General features: G+C 35.0%; 1 protein-coding gene across 2 annotated transcripts in view; it reads left to right on the forward strand.

The window, feature by feature from the left end:
* Nucleotides 1–16,657, forward strand: part of MS3_00005261 (uncharacterized protein) — a 43,374-nt gene that overhangs the window by 14,347 nt on the left and 12,370 nt on the right. For both annotated transcript variants that reach the window (XM_051213289.1, XM_051213290.1), the window contains exons 13-20: nt 2,382–2,595; nt 3,692–3,920; nt 4,837–5,460; nt 5,858–6,081; nt 7,263–7,400; nt 8,109–8,245; nt 10,025–10,280; nt 14,419–14,734. In XM_051213289.1, coding sequence (XP_051069253.1) covers nt 2,382–2,595; nt 3,692–3,920; nt 4,837–5,460; nt 5,858–6,081; nt 7,263–7,400; nt 8,109–8,245; nt 10,025–10,280; nt 14,419–14,734 — 2,138 coding nt within the window. The remainder of the gene's footprint in view (nt 1–2,381; nt 2,596–3,691; nt 3,921–4,836; nt 5,461–5,857; nt 6,082–7,262; nt 7,401–8,108; nt 8,246–10,024; nt 10,281–14,418; nt 14,735–16,657) is intronic.

Here is a 16,657-nt window from a genome sequence, read left to right on the forward strand (position 1 = left end):
AGATTGTCCCAGTTTATCGATGGTGCTGCCGAGGTAAGTGAAAGTTTCCACCTTTTCCAGAGCTTCTTTATCAAGTGTTATTTGGTTAGTGCCCGTTGTGTTGTATTTTAGGATCACGCTTTTTCTCAGATACACCATAACGTTGAGGAAGGTTCCTCAAGGTCCCCTTATCCACTTTGTCAAGTGCCTTCTCATAGTTGATGTGTAGTCATAAATTCCATCCAATTGGTTGTTCAACAATGGTCCGTAGTATTAATAAAAATAATATATTTGTAATATCCCAATGAGTAGATGAATTAAATTTTTGGGTTTTTTTTAGGATTCGTGGCTCAGTATAAACCACTTCACTAGAGAATAAATAATTAACCAACAGTAGTGTTACAATTTGGTCTGTACACGCCCTATCCTTACGGGATCCAGCCTGTTTATCTCAGAGTTTGACGTCTACCAAATCTTTCATTCGGTCCAACAATACTCTGTTGGGAAATTTTCATGGTACCAATAGTAGTGCGATGCCCCTGTAGTTCTCATGCTAGTTGAGATCTCCTGTCTTTCGTATCTTGATGTGGCATTCTTCTTTCTGGTATGTAAGCACTTTTCGTGAATAGAATGTGGAGCATGTTTGCAGTTACTTCTATGTCTGACTTCAGTGCTTTGGTTGGTATGTTGTCTGGTCCAACTGCTGCTTTCCCACTGTTGATTTGTTTGATTACCATGCCGATTTATTCGATCGTTGGTGAGTTGACATCTATAGGAAGGTCTGTGTGTGCTTCTTCGATGTCTCGTGGGTTCAGTGAGTCTGATCTATCCAAGAGTTCTTCAGTGTTCCACCCACCTGTTCCTCTGTTTCTGAATGTCAGTGACTGAGTTGACTTATCTATTATTGACTGGTCTCTCTGGTTTACAATATTTCCCTGTCAGTTTCTTCTTTGTGTCATATAGTTGTTTTATATTTCCTTCTTTTGGATATTTTTCTGCTGTCTCCCACGTATTTCCACCTATGTGTCTATTACACCTCCTCATTCTCTTGTTTACTTCCGTGTATCTGACCTGTGCTTTAGGTTTCCCTGCTCTTGCTTGGCTGTTGTTAATTGGCGTCTTGTTTTTCATTTATTGAGTCCTACCCGGGGTATCAATAGAAATTCACTCGTTGTACTGGTGCTTCTTGCAATCCAGCGCCTTCTGGCACGTTGAAGCCATAGCTTGTTTATTACCTTTCCAGTTGTTCTCCATAGTGATTTCCTCTTCCTTCTGTAGATCTTGTAAGACTTGGAACCTGTTACTGAGAGCTGTCTTGAGTTTTCTGAGTTTGTCAGTATGTCGCAAAAGGCTGTACTAAACCTTCGTAAGGCTGTTTCTCCAATTGCTCAATGCTTCGTTAGCTTTAGTTTCATCTTGGCCAAAAACAGGTGGTGGTCCGAAGCTATATCAGTTCCTCTCTTTGTTCTAACACCACCGAGTTGTAACTCGTCATTTTCGCAGTAATTTTACTGATCTCGCCGGTCTCCCACATTGCCCAAACATCCCATGTATCTTTGTTGATTGTTACTATAGTTATTAGAAAGGACATCAGGTTCGTGGCTTCCTAGGAATCTCGTCCTTCACTATGAGGCGTCATAACTCTTCTAAATGAAGATCCTTCAACTTCCAGGACAGAGTCTGAATTTTTTGAATGATTTTATCTAGTCGGCGTTTTGTTGGCAAAGTTGTTTTCAGCGGGGTGGGGTTACCGAACTCATGTTCAACTCTGTTCATTAACCCTGGCCTAGGACCAGCTATAACCGTGGATTGGCTACAGGTGGAGTTAAACTTTTATATACGACACTTCAATATGGGTCATGTCACCACAATACCACTAGATAATATCTCTAAGTGGATCTGATAAAAATCCCACAAACATAATGTCAGTCAAATTTTGCATTCGCTCATTGCTCTTGAAGAGTATTGCTGGGGTTTTGTGCCTTAGTATAAAACATAGGTGTGAAGAAAGACAGTATCACCAAGACAATGACATTTTTAGGTGTATATTTGTACAGCTAGATGAATTCCGAGACATTTAATACTAAAAGTTCCTACTACAGTTAGCTCTAGCAGGCAAATTAGAAGTGACAGACAAATAAATGCTTGAAGACAGCAAACAAGTAAATCTACTCAACATACATGTTCATTGCCTGGCCACTAAAGTTGCGTAGACATTCACTTGCACTTTGAGTAAAGTAATGTAAAATGGACAAAGTCGTAGTTAGTAGATTTTTGAGTGGAAGATAAATGTTTGTAAAGAGAACCTTAGTCAGACAGAGAATGACCGAAAGTTACTATTTAGGACAATTTTCTCAATTATATATACACTATCCTTCCATTGTTTTAATTTTGCTTTAAAGCAAGCATTATGGTTCTTGGCTCTGGAGTTTATCGTATTGGCTCTAGTGTTGAGTTCGACTGGTGTGCTGTCGGCTGTGTCAAAGAACTTCGACGCCTGGGATGGAAAACAGTTATCATCAACTGTAATCCCGAAACTGTATCAACTGACTTTGATATGTGTGACCGACTCTATTTTGATGAACTATCTCTTGAACGTGTTCTAGATATATATGAGTAAGTCTCATATAATCCAATCATTTTAAGTAACTTGACGTTCTATTTCACAGAAATTGTACGTTTCTGAAAAAAGAGGTTTTCCAAGCAGTCCAGTTATTACTTAAGTGATTCGAATGAAACTCTGTACCTTAATTAAAAATTACCTTACTAGTTCGTTGCTATTTCACTAATTAAACAAATAAACGTCCTAACGACTTGTTAGTTCGTTTAGTAAGGTATTGTTGACAAAAAACAGTTACCATGTAGTATTGTGAGATCTGTATTCTTGGTGGCACTTTTAGTTCTCTGATGTCCTCAGAACTGTAATATATATATCGTAGTGTGCAGGTTGATCAGATGGCCGCAAATGCCTTTGAAGTAAATCTCCTGATGAGATGCGACTGATTTTCAGGTTGATGAACTTCCAACCACTTCAATTCAATCAGTTTGAATATACTATTAAAATATTATTTCAATATGCTTTTGGGTATCATTCTTTTTATACTCACTCAGTTGATGAAGTGAGGTTTACTATTCAGTATAAACAAAACGATATCCGGAACTGTGTTAAATGTGATGTGTTGCAGTTAGTGTTTCTTTATTGTCTTTTTCTCCTTAGAACAACTCAGGAAATCTAGAAATCCGTTTATTAGGCCTTGAGCTACAAGTCTTTTCTCAAGATCTAGTAATATTACTCATCTGCCTGAACTGAAGTAGCTTAAGCTGGATTAGATCTTGTGATCCATGGTTAATAGCTGGATGACTTTACCATGTCACTACTGATATCAAAGTACTTTGGTCTCTTTAAATGATCCAGATAATGTTCAACGTTCACTAAGGAGATCTTTTATCTCGACCCATGGACTTACAAAGAAAACTACTGCTACTACATTGATATGACAGGCCATCATTCAGATGCAATAAATTTTGAGTGCGAGTTTTTGATGTGAACAACTTGTTGATTGTTTTGGTAACTCATTTCTTGTATATCACTACTTTTATACAAAACACTTTTATGCCCGAGATTTAACTTGAATTTGATACTGAAATACTTCCTATGAGATCATTTAACTATGTTTTGTGTGTCATCCTTAATTCCTAACTGTAATTATAGATTCGAATCACCCATAGGTGTTATCGTAAGCATGGGTGGCCAAACACCAAATAATATTGCTATGCCAATGCATCGTTTGGGTGTACCTATTCTCGGTACAAGTGCTGAGTCCATTGACAATGCTGAAAACCGTTTCAAGTTTTCACGTTTGTTAGACTGTATCGGGTTGTCACAGCCTAGATGGAAAGAACTCACTGATATTGATTCAGCCAAGGCCTTCTGTGAAGAAGTAAGCAAGGTTTCTCTATTTTCTGATATTATACTTTGTTCATAATCTTGTTATCTTCAACAGTATGACGTAATTCCCATCGTGAATAATTGATCCATAGCTATTCTTTGAAAAGTGCTTTCCAGATGGGTAAATATTATTCTCAGAAATCGGCTTTACCCCCTTTAAAATTTGATCAAGTAGATTTTCAACTCGGCATCTATTTATTTGAGTTGTAATCAGTCCCAAACAAACCGTACAATTTTTAGTAGATCTTATCGTTTGTTATGGTCGACTAAATAGTTCAGTCAGTGATCGTATTGATAGGCAATAACCGTTCTACAGTAGATGCTTGTTTGAACTCAGCCAGTAATTCTTATAAAGCTTAAATGGATATCGACCCCTGTTATTATACTTTACCTCTGCAGTATTGTCTATAAATTCGTGATTTAAAGCTTTGGATACAAAATTAAAGACTAAAACAGTAAACGCACGTAGATCTAAAAGACGATTTGCATAAAACACGCTTTTGAACTGAGAAGAGTATTTAGAGTGACGCATAAACTTAGATAATTTATTATCTAAGTTTAAATAGTTGAAAGAAAGTTTATCTGTATCGAGAAGAAGTTGGTACTTGTTGTTTTTCATGTCTCAGGATAAATAATTATTTTTAAAAACCCATCGATGACATTAAAATAAGAGTGAGGTCCTATTTTTGTCATGACTTACCGATTGATGAATCAGTTGGAGGTAACTGATCTCACCTCTACCAGAATGGACTTGAAGTTGCATTACAAATCAATTTGGCAACATGTTCACTAAACTGATTGATTTAAGTCACGAAAATAATATTGGTGAATAAAAAATATCTTATTATTAGTACTACTATTTATCATATTCTGTCATTCAGAACTTTTTGTTCTATTTTGATTTACAGGTCGGTTACCCATGTCTTGTTCGACCAAGTTACGTATTATCTGGTGCTGCTATGAATGTTGCAAACGATCATGATCAATTAATTACATTCTTGACTGCTGCAAAAAATATTAGTCCAGAACACCCAGTTGTTATAAGTCAGTTTATTTTGGATGCCAAAGAAATAGATGTTGATGCTGTTGCACAATCTGGTCGCCTAGTTGCAATGGCTGTCTCTGAACATGTGGAGAATGCTGGCGTTCATTCGGGTGATGCAACACTTGTCACACCCCCTCAAGACCTCAACGAAGAAACTCTGAAGCTTATTAAAGAACTAGTTCGAGCTCTGGCAGATGAACTCGAAGTATCGGGTCCATTCAACCTACAACTTCTTGCTAAAGACAATCGTCTTCTAATCATAGAAGCTAACTTAAGAGTCTCCCGTTCTTTTCCATTTGTATCTAAAACACTAAAGTATGATTTCATAGCAGCGGCTACACGAGCCATTCTTGGTGCGGCACGTGATTCCATACATCCCCCATTTGATACACATAGTTCAAAGGTGGAAAGATTGTCTCTATCCAAGTCCTTTCTTGAACCATCTGTCAACGTTTTGGAGAACACTGTAGGATATGTTGGTGTAAAGGTATGCTTCTATGATTAAAGTCATTTTGTGTTAGGTATTTCTCGGTTTATAGAAAAATTGAGTCTGTACTTACTATTATTATCGTTATTCTATCTTCGGTAACCGTTTTGAAAAATAATTATAGCAAATGTAAATAGAAGCATATTTTCAGTCTTGTATTTCGTGATTTAAGATCTTAGTCGAAGAAACAAAACGAAATATGTTGAAAGGCTATCTGTTGTAGAAGCTATATACCTTTATATTTGGTATCGAGCGTTCGGTAAGATTAAGTCTTCTTTTGTAACAGTCTATCAGTCATTTAAAGCTAAGCCATAAATTCTACAAATTATAGTATTGTACACCATACTTTTATTTCACTGATGTATATCTAAATTGCAAAAACATTTATATATCCAAGGTTCCGGTATTCTCTTTCGCACGCCTTTTGGGTGCTGATGTTTTGTTGGGTGTCGAAATGGTCAGTACTGGTGAAGTAGCATGTTTTGGTGTTGATCGCTATGAAGCCTATCTGTTAGCACAAGCTGCTGCACTGTGTAATACCAATGGACTCCTTCCTAAACCAGGTGATAATGTATTCTTATCTATAGGAAGTTATCGTCATAAATTGGAAATGCTTCCAAGGTTAGTAAAATTCTTCAAATACTACCTTCTTTCAAGCAATTTATAAGTATATAAACTTAGATTACCTACTCTCTGCAAGTCAGAACATTTAAATCAAAGTTATCCAAAGACCAGTGTTTTCTGTGACGTTTTTATATTTTATGATGAATGGGAACAGTAAAACACTTTACATGTTATACTTAGCATCTCATTACTAAGAAAACAAACTTAAACTTTCGGAAAAGTATTTTCTACTGTTTATTTGCGCTAATGTTATTTGCTTGACAATAGTTAGAATAATGTCTGGAAATTCTAACTAACTGGAACTTAGAAGATGTCATCATCGGAACTCACTCAAGAATTTCATTAGATAAGTAGTTTTTACAAACCCTTTGTGAATGTGTTTCAACATATTTTCAGAACAATTTCTTGATAAACCGAATTATCAAAAAACTGGTCAGGCTTAGCAAACAAATTTAATGATAATGAGGATTTTATGATATCTTCTGTATAGTAATGCCTTAATATCAACTCATTCTTACATCACTAGTAGCTAGAATGATTTGTGCAATCAGAATAAACAAAAATAATTTTCATTTCGATCAGTCTTAATTGTCATATGTGCTTCCTATACAGGCTCTTGATACAGCCATTTTGTCACAAATTTCTACACAATAGATGGAATCCAGGATGCGGGTTTCATTCTATTTAAGTCTCGTCAGATGAGTGTACGTGAATCTCAGTATTGATGTTCACACTGGCACCGAAACCCAATCCATTAAAAATTAAATTAAAATTCGTACTTGTTGCACAAGCTAGTGGATATCTGAGCTAAGTTCCTCAACAGATAACTCGGGCGTTTGATGGAAAAGGTACTGGGTTCGAGTTCTGTTGTAAGCATTAACATTGAAATCTAGGTGTATGTTTAGCTGACGAATTTCAAATGTAACGAAACGCGCTTCCTGTCTTCTCTGCTGGCCGCACCTCATCATACTCTATAAGAGCCTATTTTCTTTAAGTTAAAGAGTTTTATTTACTTTTCTGTATCATTTGATTCCAATGACTCAAGGTATATTTGCATGAAGTGTAAACAGCTTGTTCTGACACGGTTTTTAATCCAGTGATTTCTAGTTGATAAGTAACATTACCACCGGAATGAAAAAATTCTTCTATTTTTAACTTTATCATACTTTGTTTCACAGTGTTAAACAGTTACACCTACTTGGATACAAATTATACGGAAGCTGTGGAACTGCTGACTTCTATCAAACTCAAGGCATTTCGATCATCCCAGTTGAATGGCCTTACGAAGAATCAGATATAAGCATTTTTGATAATAAGTGAGGTCTTTTTGTAACATTTTCCTCAATTTTTTTGGTATTTATCATTGTAATCAAAGCTCACTTTGTCTTTAAAAATGTTCAGGAGAATTTCGAACAAATGTTCTTACTGTATGTTATGATTAATCTTCTATTTCTTGCTTTAGCCTCGTGTTGTTTAATATGTTGTGGGAAATCTTCCCTCGTATTATTGGTGCTGTTTAGCTATTTTTAGTGGCTTTGCTTCGTTAATCGATCACCTCGATGACCGTTATAATATAAATCTCAATGGCATATAAATCAGAAGGCAATGAGAAACGACAACTACAATTTATTAGCGGATGGCGTAGATCATAAAGCTATAAGCACATCGAGCGTATTCGAAGCGAGAGGCGAATAAGAATATACGGGCAATTACATAGGCAAATTTATAGTCAAATTCATAAGGCAAAGCATGGACTAATAATAGGATTTTAGTACATATGTACAAGGGAAGGAGGATGAATCATCGAGTGATAATTAAGCGATCAACATTTTAGCTGGAGTCTGTCATATGATCTAATGATCATAACGCTACAAAGAAATATACGAATTGTTACTGTTCAAATAACGTGGTCTGTTAAGTAAGCTAATAAAAGGGTTCGACAGAAAATTAATCACAGTCGAAATTGGTTGTAGGATAGTTGCTATACATTTACTTAAATTAGGTTTCTTTAAACTTTTTTTTAGAATTCAAAATAATATGGATGCAAACTCAAAAGACGGTACAATTCAGCAGTATCTTAAAGATAAACTGTTTTCATTGATTGTTAGTTTATCATTGAAAAAAGTGGGATCTCGACGTCTTTCAGCATTTGTTACACGTGGTGAGCAACATGTCACTCATTTTGTCAGGTTATACAAAATTTTTCAATTCACACACTAGACTTACCGTGTCTAAAATTAGGAACACTAATTAAATATTACAAGTAAAATGCAACAGGACATTCTGTACTAAATTATAAACTACTGTAGGTATTTTGAAATAAATGTGTTATAACGCTCAGTTTGACTTCGTCTTAGACGAATATCTACACTAGATTTCCTCCCAGTGTCTATTCTACAGGACATCAACACAACTCAGATCAAGAACACGTGATTAGCCTGACCACAACGCAAATATATTTCCGCACCAAAACCCCGACACATTTCAACAACAATGAACAATCAATAGTAAGTGAGTGAGTAATAATAATAAGGATAGGGGAATATGTATCTCATCTGACATGTCAGACTATCTACATGTCTGACTAACCAGACAATCAATCATTATCATTCTCGCCCACACATCGAAATGAAAATTATAGATTAAATCTATACGAGTTCCCTAACCTTATATTTTATAGATCGTCTTTAATTAGTTTAGGAACAAACACGTTTACTTATTCAGACATATAAACATTGGAACAAAGAGGAACCAAATTTACATGCGTCGAACAAATCATTTGGTTCTTACGAGGCCTGGGATACTGTCCGGGCTTCAAAACTGAAGCAGGTGGTTTTATTACGGGGCCACACCTGAAGCCTTCGACTATGCTCATGTTAGGTTGAGATAAACGCAGTAACAGTTAATAAAAGTTATTTTTTCTGTGTAAAAGCGTGAACTTATTTTTTCGAGTTTCACCTACCAACTTAGCTTATTTAAATATTATTTATTTGAACACATAAATTTCGGTACTAAAGTGTACCGAATACATATGCACCACACAAGCCACTTGATTTGTGTGCTGGCTGTGATACTACTCAGCTGCCCAGACCGGAGCAGGTGGTTTTCTTAAGGGGTCACACCTGGAGCCTTTGACCTAAAGGTCTGATCCACAAGACAGTGGAGCAACGTTGAGAGATGCTGTCCCGTGGTAGCCAGTCACCAACAATAGATTCATACACCATTTGTTCCTTCAGGATACTGGAGCCCATGTGCACCATTGGTTTGAAATCAGGGTTTTCCAACTTCTCTAGGTGAACTCTCTGTGTCCACTAACCCAGTTAAAGCGCCGGACATCCGCTTTTCGTCCTCTGAATTTCGTAAACAACACTCCCGCTACGAGAAGGCAGTGAGTAGGACTTCTCTGAGAGAGGTTGTATACGCGTGGCCATGTGAGAGTATTTCGAGAGGGAGAACTGACCCTTCCCACTCTCAACTGTACCAGAGTACTGTGGGCAGCAAATACGTAATATCTATACATTCCTTTATACTCAAGACTCTGCGTTGCTGAAATGCTATGAGATTGTCTCTTTATAGTAATTATAATTCAAAAATCATATACAATGAAGTTTTTTTGTGTAAGACGCTGAACAAATTTTGGAATTCTGTTTTAATGAAATCGAATATAATATGAAAGGATACATTTTTCTTACCTTCACTGCAATTGTTATGAATCGCCATTGAAATCTCTGAATTTCTTTGAGTAAACGGATTTCGATTGCAGTTTTAATCCCTGTAGTAGATTCATTCTGGTTTAACCTTGGTATATGACATTTATTTTTTGCATCAGCAATTTACAATCAAAAGCTAATCAAGTTACAAAAGATTTACGAAACTCAGCATGTTGTTTGGTGATTCGCATCTATTATTAGTAACTTTTTCGTTCATAAAATTCATTTAGGCTATCAAACTAGACGTCTTGCCGTTGACACAAATGTACCTCTCCTAACTGATGTAAAACTGGCTAAACTCCTAATCGAAGCTCTTTACCGTTATTTTCATGGACAGAATGCAAATAAAACAGTAATAAAATCTGAAGACAATGAATATAACGTATATAAACAATCATTCCTTCATCGTTTACTTCCATTGCATTCAATAACTTCCAGTCAAATAATCTATTTGCCAGGATTGATCGATATTCACGTCCACACCAGGTAATATTTTATGCGATAGTCACCTTGTATCTTTTTATATTTATTCACTGATGACCTGATAATATGCAACATAGTTTTGCGTAGAAACATGCCATTAGACTATCCTAATTAGAACGACTTGAGGTGTTTCACAATTTGTTTGACATTCGTTCTAATACTGGCGTTTGATTATTGGTGAAAATTACGGAGTAGTTATTAAGTGATTTATCATTCACCTAATGTAAGTTATATCTAATTCAGTTTGTTAACGAAGTACCGATTATTGTACTCACTTTGAAATTACACTTGTGTAAACGTTACGCACTAAGGTATTAGACAAATCAAAATCAGTGATAAATGTTAGAATCTGTTATCAGTGCCAAAAATCAAGTTATTGAACAACTGAATTACAGTTAAACATTCTTTTATTTATGGTTATTCCATAACTGAAGTTCAATGTGCTGATTGAATAGTGTTAAACATGGTCTGTGTTTAGTTTGGATCAATAGCTATTTGTAGAACTTTTAAATTCAAAATCTACTAAATTTAGGTAAAATACCTAAAGTTATCATCTATTCTGTAAATTTGAGAACTCATTGACCAAATAAATCCCAAATCGTTCTGGAAAGTTATATCATAAGGGTATAACTAAATCTAACAGGATGATTTCGTTTTCATGCCCTTCAAAAGCCTTAGAAAAGTCATCTGGATCGATAAAATAGGAACTGTAATAATTGAGTAAGCTAATTTATCGAATGAAATGACTTATTTAATTAGTATTTAGTTTAAAAATTATGTCGACTAGATTACATTTAATTAGTCAGTAAAATGTGCACAGGCCTAAAAAGAATCTTCAGTAAACCAGCTCTAATGGCAAATGAATGGAGCCGTTGTCTAACTGAAGTTATCCTTATTTTATAATAACATTGTGTTGGCAATATATTCGGCAAATCATATTCATTTGGTTGTAAATTAGATATGTTATAACTTGTGAACTATGTGCCCTGTTAATGTATAACGTAACGGTACCGCCAATTAGAGAGCAGTGACATATCGATCGGATCAATGACGCTTAAACCCGTATGGGCAATCTAGAGTCCTTACTGGCCCTGCTTCGTGCCTAGCCCAGCCAGTTAAGTCCAGAACACAAATTCCAGCCTCTGCGATATGAATTATTTATTTCAAGCATTTCAATCAAACAGACCACAACGTACCATAAAATAGAAAATAACATTTGTACAAGATTTGACCAAAAGTGGCTGTGAATGAGGGAGGTAGTGATTAATAGACAGGGCATAATTCAAGAATGGTGAGACGTATAATAATAGTTCATAGTTCAAAATAAAGCTTATGATAAGAAGAATATGAATATGCATAGTATAGTTACTTAACAATTATACGATAAAAATATACGTTTAGTATTTGTCCATAAATGGATCCCAAAAGTTACCATTCATTATACTTATCGGGACATAACAAGATAGTTTCTTCTGATTTGAAAGGTTTATGAGTTCTTTGTAAATCAATTTGATAGCGTTTTTGAAGATGAAAATGTTACATGTAAAACGTTTTTCTGATAAGCATAGATTTTATGTTAATAGTTCACTAAAAAGTGACTTAAACTGTTCACTATAAGTAATATAACCTCTTGTTATAGAAGTGATTATGGTTTTCCTGATGAAAATATTGTGAAGATAATAAATCTCATTTATATTAATCACATGAGATGGTAATTAACAACAAGTAGTATGTTTTTGTAGTACATTCAAACACTTATCCAGAGGCTATTACTGATACCCTTTGATATGTTCACCTTTAATTGTTTGTTCTGTTAAATAGAGGTTAATGTTCAATAGGATGTGTATGATTGCTATTGACATTCTGACTATGAATCTTTATTTGGCAATGATTTTGTCACCATTATTTTCATCTCTATACATCCAAAGCAAGTTGGTGTAAGCGAATTAACACTTTTGATCGGTGCCAAGATTTCGCCAGCCACCAACTTACTAAGACTTGTAATTTTCAGGATAAATGAACTGATTGACAAGTTGGACTACGTTAATCTCTATAGTCAGATTAAAAGTTAATACAGATGAGTTTTTGAATTAGTGGTAGACAAACTCATCCCAAACTATCTCAGATTGTTGCTCAAGCTATTGAAAAGACTCATTTACTTTACTAAATGAAACTGTTATCTACCTACTATGTCACCGACTAGCTCTATAAGTAAGAGATCAATCCTCGGAAAGTCAGATAGAAAAGTGTTGTTTTTGGAGGTATACCTTTCATAAAATTAGATAAAACTAGAGAATTTATCAGTTTTCATGAACTGCACTTGATGCAGATAATCGAATTGGTAGTTTACCGTAATATCCAGCTTTACCAATAGTACCCAAACAAAGAACTTTCAGTAGGTTTACAAACATTTTTTTAACGTGATTGGAATCTGACTGTTTAATATGACTAAATCTGACGTCCGTATATATCTTTTTAGAACATTTTAACTTACAAATATTTGGCTAATACTTCCACCACTGTGTTTAAAATCTATATAGCTTTCTCTGGTTCAATGTTACCATTCTACATTTAAGCGTCAGGTGATTAAGAAAGCTAATATTTTAGACGCCATATTAGTTGGAGTGATTCGTCCGTGGCTATCAAAAAAGGATCTCCTTTCTTAGAGGACGATCGCAACACTCAGGTGTAACGGCATCCAGCTTTTAAGATCTGATTAGTAATTAAACCAATTTTAATGGTAATGCTAATGCATCATTCATAAAGACTTTTGAAACCAACTTATTAAATCTTGTTCCTGTTGTTCGCTTTAAGTTAGCTATTGTCTTCCAAAATTCACTTAGATTCAGACGGTTTATATCTGTCTTTCGTTCAAAGTGTCTGTAAATAGTAGCAAGTGGGAAGAGTAACTGGAGCGAATTTAGGCTGTTTCACAAAGTGTTGAATCTATCATTCCAGTCGCCTAGATTGAAAGTAAATCACAGCTCCACCTATTTCCGAGATAGTTTCAATGATAGCTGATCTTTTAACATATATATATCTCATAAATCTGGAAAACTATTCTATGTTAACTATTGCAGCTGCTTTTTCCATCCTTTCTGCTTTCAATTGCTACACAAGCATTTTGTTTACGCTTAAGTTGCCTCGAATCACTATCGCGTTCGGACCCTGTCGAGATATATTTAGCTGCAGAAATCAATTCAGTAAATATTTTAAACATTCACTATTCATTTTCTAAACATTTTGATGTAGGTTGCTAACAGATATGTTTGTGTTTACACCTAGTTGAATACTATATCGAACTAGTTAGAGACGAGTATTCTTATGTGGCTATAAGTGTTCAGCTAGTTCTTCCTTGGATATATCCGTAACATTTACAACTTTAGACTAAGCTCCAAAAGCCCTCCTTGTCCCAGTTACTTTGGTCTTGTACATGAACATCATCAAAATCCAGAAATAAACTCTGGAAAGAGCTGGAAATTTATACCAAACCTCCTCAACAAAGTTTTATTAGTGTCAATCTTTGAGTTTCTGTTGAGTGTCCCCAAGTCAGACTATGTCGTTGGTCTAATTCACGAATGTTCACTACACTTTCTGATTCCAAACTAGAATCATACCAATGGGATCACCAGAAGTCACTAATAAAGTTCCATGTAGATGATGGCTGAATTGTGTTGGTTCTCCACACCGATAGTAAGACATCATTTATGGACCTTATATTTTATTTTATTTTTGGTCCTAAGCACTCTTCAACTGACCTGTCTTGGATGTTAGAATATCAGACAACGAACATTACGCTCACTATAGGTTGTTTCAGTCATCATCAAGAAACTCCGATCACTTCATTAATTTCACATACAGGTTAAATGCTTTCTGTTTAATGTTTTTCAGGTTAAACAGGTTTCGATATTTTTCCCAAATAATCCTTTCAAGTTGTCTTACAAGGTAAAAGTTATGACCATTTAATTTAACTACGTGATAAAGTGATTGACTATAAATTCCTCTATTATAAGATCCTCCACAAATAATATGGGTTTTGGCTGATGAAAAAGTCAGTTAATGAAATATTTTCATGACTATTCTCTGGGTATTTTAAAAATTGATGACTTGTTATTTTCATCTTTGTCTATTACTTATACAGGGATCCCGGAATGGAATATAAGGAGGACTGGACATCTGTTACTAAAGCTGCGCTTGCGGGTGGTATAGTAACTATTTTAGCAATGCCAAACACTGATCCTGCAATAGTTGATGAAGATACATTTAACATTATGAGCAGAAATGCAACATCTAAAGCGTGTTGTGATTATGGTCTTTATGTTGGCGCATCATCGGAAAATGCTTCCACTATTAGCTCACTGTCACACAAAGCTGTTGGACTCAAGATGTATCTTAATGAAACATTTACTTGCTTATCGTTAGGCAATAAGCTTAATATTTGGCGTCAACATTTTGAAGTGAGTAAGACGCAACAAAGCTTTTTCTTCACTACAACTGACAGTATTAGTACTGAAGCTCTTATTATCTATATTATTTAAATGTTGACAAATTTAGCATAGAGTATAATTCATTATTCAAGATATTTTTTTAGGAAAACACGTTAGTTTATTTGATAAATAAATGAAAAATAACACTATACAGTAATCATTTATGTTTTTGGTGAATTTTCGTTTTCTGAGCCAGATGCTTTATTCATGGAACTTTCATTGTTCTTCTGAACAGCATTAGCACAAAATTCAAGTAGAGGTGACGTATTCGAATTTCTTCACAGTCTATTAGAACTCATCGATTTATGGTTAACAAAATATTTTCAATTCAGCCATGAAATATACAAACAGATGAAAAGAACACCAGTTTCATCAGCAATATCAGAACCTATTGCAGAAGCAGTGATGCAGAGATTGGAAGCATCGAATTTACCAGTAATCAACCCGAAAATGTGGATTCTTTATGTGAACGACACGTTCGTCATCATCAAAAAAGACAGGCTGGAAAACACCTACAGTCTGATCAACAACGTTTTCGATGAAATAAAATTCACAACGGCAAAGGAGTCCAACAACAAACTATAATTCTTGATTGTATTGATCACAAGAATCAACGCAGGGAAACTGGGGACTAATGTTTATCGGAAACCAACCCATACAGATCATATTCTCATTTGCAGTAGCAACAACTCGATAACTCACAAAATTAACTTCATACAAACGTTTTTAAAAGGTTGAAAACACAACAGCACACTTATAGAGCCAAAAAATGAAGAAAAATATCTTTCAAAAGAGTGGCTATCCACTCAGCTTCATTAAAAAAATGTCAACCCCATTTCATTGACCAGACTGAAAGCAAATATGGAAACCAACAAACGAATAATTCTACGATATGTATAAGAAATTACGAGATTATTAAAACCGTTTGAAATAGATGTAGTATATAAACCGTCAAAATCACTGTAATCAATCTTATGGCAAGCAAACCAAAGGATGAAATGGCAAAAAAAGTGAACATCAACAAAATGCACTGTTCCAACTAAAATAAACACTAAACCGGACGAAATGGAGGTCCTAATTATCTTCGCCTGCATAAACATCAACTGGCGGTCAAACACCATGATATATATTTGCTTATTATTATGAATGTGGCCAATCGTGGACACACATTCCACTGAAAAAACACTGAAATCTCAGATAGAGCTGATACTAAGAACACCAGAAAATTTTTAGGAGCTTGGTACCCAGGTCGATGAGCAATCAACAAGCATATCGAAATTAATCCAATTTACCAACCACTTAAATAAACCATGGATAAAGATGGATACAAGAATCAGACCCAAGGGGAATAAAATCGAAATAAAGATGCAGACAATGGCAGGTTAAAGGTCAACAATAATCTTTCAAGATCGAGGTCAACAGGATAATCTGTGAGTCATATATTAAAAAATTCGAATATTTCACCTCTACCGGAATTTTGTGCTGATGTTGTTGTTCAGAATAGTAATAAAAGCTCCACGACTGAACCATCCAGCTGAGAGAACAAAACTCAACTGAAATCATCTACCTGAGCTGCAAGTCTTCTCCATCATCCCTGTTTAGACATTACTTGTTTATGTTTTCAGCTGCCAGAATTTTCAACAAATGCAAATTCAAATGTTTACAAAATATCTGTACAAATTAACCATTCGATACAAAATCAAATAAAAGCTTTTTAGGTATATCTTTATATTGTCAATCGCACCGTACGATAGGAATGCTTGTTCTAATTATCACTACAAAATTACATAATGTTGCTGTCTATCATTAAATTCATACGTAATCCGTATACTTCACAAACCTTTTCTAACTAAAAGTGAACAAAATTTATATCAAAAACAGTGGTTTAATGAC

The sequence above is a fragment of the Schistosoma haematobium genome, chromosome 3 (genome assembly GCF_000699445.3).
Source record: "Schistosoma haematobium chromosome 3, whole genome shotgun sequence".
NCBI classification, from domain to species: Eukaryota; Metazoa; Platyhelminthes; class Trematoda; order Strigeidida; family Schistosomatidae; genus Schistosoma; species Schistosoma haematobium.